A 5,000-nucleotide genomic window follows, 5' to 3' on the forward strand; every position below is an offset into this window, starting at 1 on the left:
CAGACCAGTACCAAACCGCTCGACAGCTCCCTCAGCCACTGACCTGGCGGAAGATGAAACAAATGGCGACGATGATGATGGCGGAGAGGACGACGGTGGTGCCCGCTACCCCCGCCACGATCATGATGTAATCGTCCGCCTCCTCCTCCCCTTCCCGCTCCTCCCGAGTCAGCACACCGCTGCTGTTGTCGAAGTTGACGTCGACGAGGATAGTGGTGTTGCTCCCGCGTGGCGGCATCCCGTAGTCACGCACACCCACGGTGAGCCTGTAGACCCTCCGGTTGACCAGGCGGGACACGTCCCTCACCATCACCTCCCCCCCGGAGGGATCAATGCCCAGGGCGCCGTCCTCGTTGCCGGACAGCACCAGGAAGTGCAGGCTGCCGTTCTCGGCGGCGTCCGGGTCGTAGGCGACGATCTTGGCGAGGATCATGCCGGGTTCGGGCTGCGTGCTGACGTGCACGGTGTGGTTGCCGGTCACCGGGAACTGGATGTCCGGGGCGTTGTCGTTGATGTCCAGCACCGTCACCACCACGCTGGCGTAGGTGGTCTTGGGCGGCACGCCCTTGTCGCGCACCATGACGGTGAAGGAGTAGCTGTCCCTCCGCTCGCGGTCCAGCAGGCTGTCGCTCCACACCGTGCCGTTGCCCTGCACCACGAAAGGGTCCGCTCCGTCCAACGACCCTGCATAGAAGAACTCGAAGCGCGCGTTGTTGCCTTCGTCGTGGTCGTGAGCGGCCAGGGTTCCTAGCAACGTTCCCTTTGGAGCGTTTTCGGGGATGCGGTATTCAAATATGGACTGGTTGAAGGTCGGGTACTGGTCGTTGACGTCTTCCAGGGTGATGATGACGTTGGCCGTGGCTGTGTTGCGTTTCTCTCCGTGGTCCGAAGCGTAGACTCTGAAGGAGTAGACAGGCGTGGATTCCCGGTCCAGCTGTCCCGTGGCGGAAATGATGCCAGTGACGGGGTCCATGCGGAAGGGAGGCTGGGCGGAACTGTCGATGCTGTAGACCAGCTCCGCGTTCCTGCCCACGTCGGGGTCGGTGGCGGTGACCTGGATGACGTGCCTGTTGCTGTAGTTACCTTCAGGTACGATGTGGGAGAACGTGTCCCAGGTGAATCGGGGAGGGTTGTCGTTGACGTCCGTCACGATCACCAGCAGCGACCTGCTGGTGGACAAGGGGGGCTGGCCCTTGTCTGAACAGGACACCGTGATGTTGTAAGAGTCCCGTTCTTCTCGGTTGAGCTCGGAGCGCAGGGTCAGCGTGTAGCCTTTGCCAGCCAGCGCCTCCAGCCTGAGCACTGCACTGTCCAGCTTGCACCTCAGCTGTCCCCGGGGTCCCTCGTCCTTGTCCTCAGCGGTGACGAAGGCCACGAAAGCCCCCAGCCCGGCATCTTCAGGGACCTCCACGAAGGAGTTACTGCCGTTGGAGAGTGTGTTGATCTGCAGGGAAGGGGGGTTGTTCTTGGAGCTGATCACTTTCACCGTCACCACAGTCTGACTCTTCAGCGGCGGGCTGCCGCCATCCAGAGCTTCCACGATGAATTGATGAAGTCCGGATGCCAGATCCGACACCACGCTGATGTCCCCCGTGACGTCGTCCACACGGAACGTCTCTTCCAGCTGCTGACGCTGCAAACTGCTGAACTGATAATGGACCTGCCCATGGTCGCCAGCGTCAACGTCACTGGCTGATACCTGGACAATGACCTGACCTGGGGTCACTTCGTCCCGTATCTCCACGTGGTAGGAGTCGTTCAGGAAGACGGGCGGGTTGTCGTTCTCGTCCGTGATGCGGATCTGCACCGCCAGAGCGGCGCTGAGGGGCGGGGAGCCGCCGTCAAAGGCCAGGATGGAGAAGCGGTAGTCCGGGATGGTTTCCCTGTCCAGCGGCAAGAGAAGGGTCAGGTCCAGCTCGGAGCTGCCGTCCAGGTTTTTGGAGGAGGCGATCGAAAAGACGCTGGTGTAGGCGGTCATGACGTAGCGCTTGACGGTGTTGTTGCTGTCGTAGTCCCTGTCCACCGCCCCGCTCAGCTTCAGAGCACTGCCCACGGGAGCGAACTCCGACATGTCCAGCACCACACTGCCTTCCTCCTGGGTGGGGAAGTACGGGGGGTTGTCGTTCTTGTCGGCCACATTCACCATGACCGTAGCGATGTTGGAGAAGGGGATTCTGGCGGAGCTGAGCGCCACGTTAAACTCTAGCGTGCAGCTGGCCTGTCGGTAGCAGCTCTCGCTCTCTCGGTCGATCCGGTTGGCCACGAAGATGCCTCCCGATGACTCGTCCACCCGGAAAAGGGATGCCGGGTAGCGGCTCTGGTCCAGCAACCCGTACCTGATCTGCTTTCTCTGGGAGGAGGTGAGGTTTTTGTACAGGTGCTGGTTCTCCGTGACGCTGCCGATGAAGGTGCCCAGGGGCTGCTCTTCAATCACGGTGAACAGCAGGTCAGCGTTCTGGCCCTGACATAGGACTGGGCCACTGACCACAGACAGCAGCAGGAATATCACGGCCATTGTGCGCGAAGGGTCCTTCATGGGCAATGGTGCAGCTCTCTCCATGTTTTCCATTTTCTACAGTAGTTTATATGTGTTACACTGTCGAGTTACGACGCGATCTCCTCCATCAAAGAAAAACGAAACAGAGTTTTCTTTTTCTAGCTGTTTCCGCCTCTGGTGACAAAGGGACTGAGACAAAACACCTCCGCAGTGTCAGTTTATGGGCAGATAAGGAAAGGTTGCAGTCTGGCACCCGGCTTAAACCGTCACCCGATAAATCACGAAAGGTTCAGTTTCCGTGTCGTTCCCTCAGACCGAACGTAACACGCGTCCTCTCCCGTCACTAAAGTCTCTCTTCTTAATGCCCAAGTGTCGGTGACAGATAGCAACAGGGCACTGACTCAATCATCATTTAGTGTTGGACAGTTGGAGATAAGAAAGGAAGGCCCTCCCGCGCGGCACAAGATAGCCTGTGTAGAAATCAGCGGACAGCGGTTTCGTTCAAGGCCTTGAGTTTGAACTGTGGGGAGAGACGTGGACAGGCGGGAAAGGGAAAGGGAAAGGGACGCCAGTGGACACGCCGCCCTCTCTCTCCACAGCGTCTCTCCGCCACTCACGGCAGCAGGGGTCTGAGCCCACGAGAGGCTAGGAGAGCAGGAGGAATGTGGAGGGGGGCCGTGGGAGGGGAGGAGAGGGGAGGAGTTATGTTATCTCAGGCCTCTTCACACTGGACAAGGCTGACGGACGGGGTGGGGGGCTTGGGGGGGGGGATCAACGGATCAGACAGAGGCGTCTGTCACAAGGCACAAGCAACGTGTCGTTCTCGTGTTGCCCGGGCCGGTGCTAAAGGTAGGAGTCACTGCCAGTGATAGTGCACGTTCCACACGTCTTCCTCGTTCGCTCTCTACCTGCAGAGTTAGCAGCCTTGATAAGGTTTCCCCGCGTGATGAACTGCCCGCAAACGTTAATCTGACCGGTATAAAACTTCATCCGAATGCTATCAGAGTTAATCCAGCTGTCACTCAGGCAGGCGCCAGCGAAAAGCTCCCCAACAGTCAATGATGCAGAGTACTACCCGGTTTAATTCCTATATACCGATCTCCAATGTTTTCATGCTAAAACTCCGCGTGGGAATCGATTGTGTGTGTGTGTGTGTTGGGGGGGGGGGGGGGTGGAGGGGGGTTCGCTCGAAATACTCTTAATCTTCCAGGAGGCGCTAAACTTTAGTCTTTTCAGTGGGCATTTAGAACACACAGAAATGTCAGTCTCTAAAACGTAAAATATGATAAATGGAGAACAAAGTTTCAGCCCCGTGTTTCAGTTCCGCTGAAAGCAAGAATGATCCTTTTGATCAATACCAGTACTTCCAACACTCTCTTTGCCGCCGAGTTATCTTTTTGATCAATACCAGAACTTTCCAACATTTTCGCTCTGATTCCGTGTGGTAAATGTCAGCGTCAGAACAAGCCCTTCATCTTTTCTTCTTCTCTTTTTTTTTTTTTTTTTTTCCTCACTCACTGGTGCCAATCAATTGCCTCAAGGCTCCAACCAGAGGAAAAAAACCTCCTCGCTCCTCCCTCCTGACACGGAACAAAGCCTGGGGAAAAGAAGATGAGAAGAAGGGGGAGAGAAATAAGAAAGACGACGTCGGTGCTCTAACCTCCCTACCACACCATCTCCTCTCCCGACCCCACAGGCTGCAGAGAAGCAGAGCAAAAGTCGTCACCACCGTGGTGAGTGTGGAAGCCAAGAAGGACTGTGCGGAACGTGCGAGTCGTGGCGGGTCCCTCAGTGGACGTAGACCGACTCCCAGGGTCTCGTCACTTGTCAGCGCCCCCCTTGGTGTGAACCGTCAACCCCAGCTGTGCCCCCTCTCTCCCACGGCTCTACCAGCACACACTAGGGGCTGAGTTGAAGGGGAAGGTGGGGTGGAGGGTAGGGGGTGAGAGAAAGGGAGAGAGAGGAGGGGGAAGGGAGGGAGAAGTGAGGGTGGATGACAAGGGTTGGCCTGGCTTGGTTTCTCTCCCTGTCCTCTCACATCACAGGCTCCGTGCCTTGGGCTTGCACCGCTGGTCGACAGCCAGCAGCAGTGCTGGGTCCTTCCGGGGTGAACAAGGGTCCTGCAGTCTGCAAACAAGGTTGGGAGAACATCATTAACAAGGGAGATGTCTGAAAGACAAGCGTAGGAAACGATAAGAAAAGTAGTAGAAGTAGTAGTAGTAGTAGTAGTAACAGAATCGATTGGTTATGAAGTAGAGAGGCAGGGACAGAGATAGAGAGACAAACAGAATGCGACAAAGAGGGAGGGAGACATAGACAAACCGACAAATACACACACACACACACACACACACACACACAGAGAGAGAGAGAGAGAGAGAGAGAGAGAGAGAGAGAGAGAGAGAGAGAGAGAGAGATTCAGGCACAGATTTATTCATTTACAGGCCGGAGCCCTTCACAAAGGGGGCAAACGAACAACAAACATATCATCAAACAAAATGAA

The 5,000-nt window shown here is 56.6% G+C and overlaps 1 protein-coding gene across 1 annotated transcript in view; it reads right to left on the bottom strand.

Moving 5' to 3' along the window:
* LOC143298865 (protocadherin-11 X-linked-like) overlaps positions 1 to 5,000 on the bottom strand; it is an 80,787-nt gene that overhangs the window by 6,213 nt on the left and 69,574 nt on the right. The window contains exon 3 of the mRNA XM_076611868.1: positions 44 to 4,624. Coding sequence (XP_076467983.1) covers positions 44 to 2,569 — 2,526 coding nt within the window. The 5' untranslated portion in view covers positions 2,570 to 4,624. The remainder of the gene's footprint in view (positions 1 to 43; positions 4,625 to 5,000) is intronic.

The sequence above is a fragment of the Babylonia areolata genome, chromosome 24 (assembly GCF_041734735.1).
Source record: "Babylonia areolata isolate BAREFJ2019XMU chromosome 24, ASM4173473v1, whole genome shotgun sequence".
NCBI classification, from domain to species: Eukaryota; Metazoa; Mollusca; class Gastropoda; order Neogastropoda; family Buccinidae; genus Babylonia; species Babylonia areolata.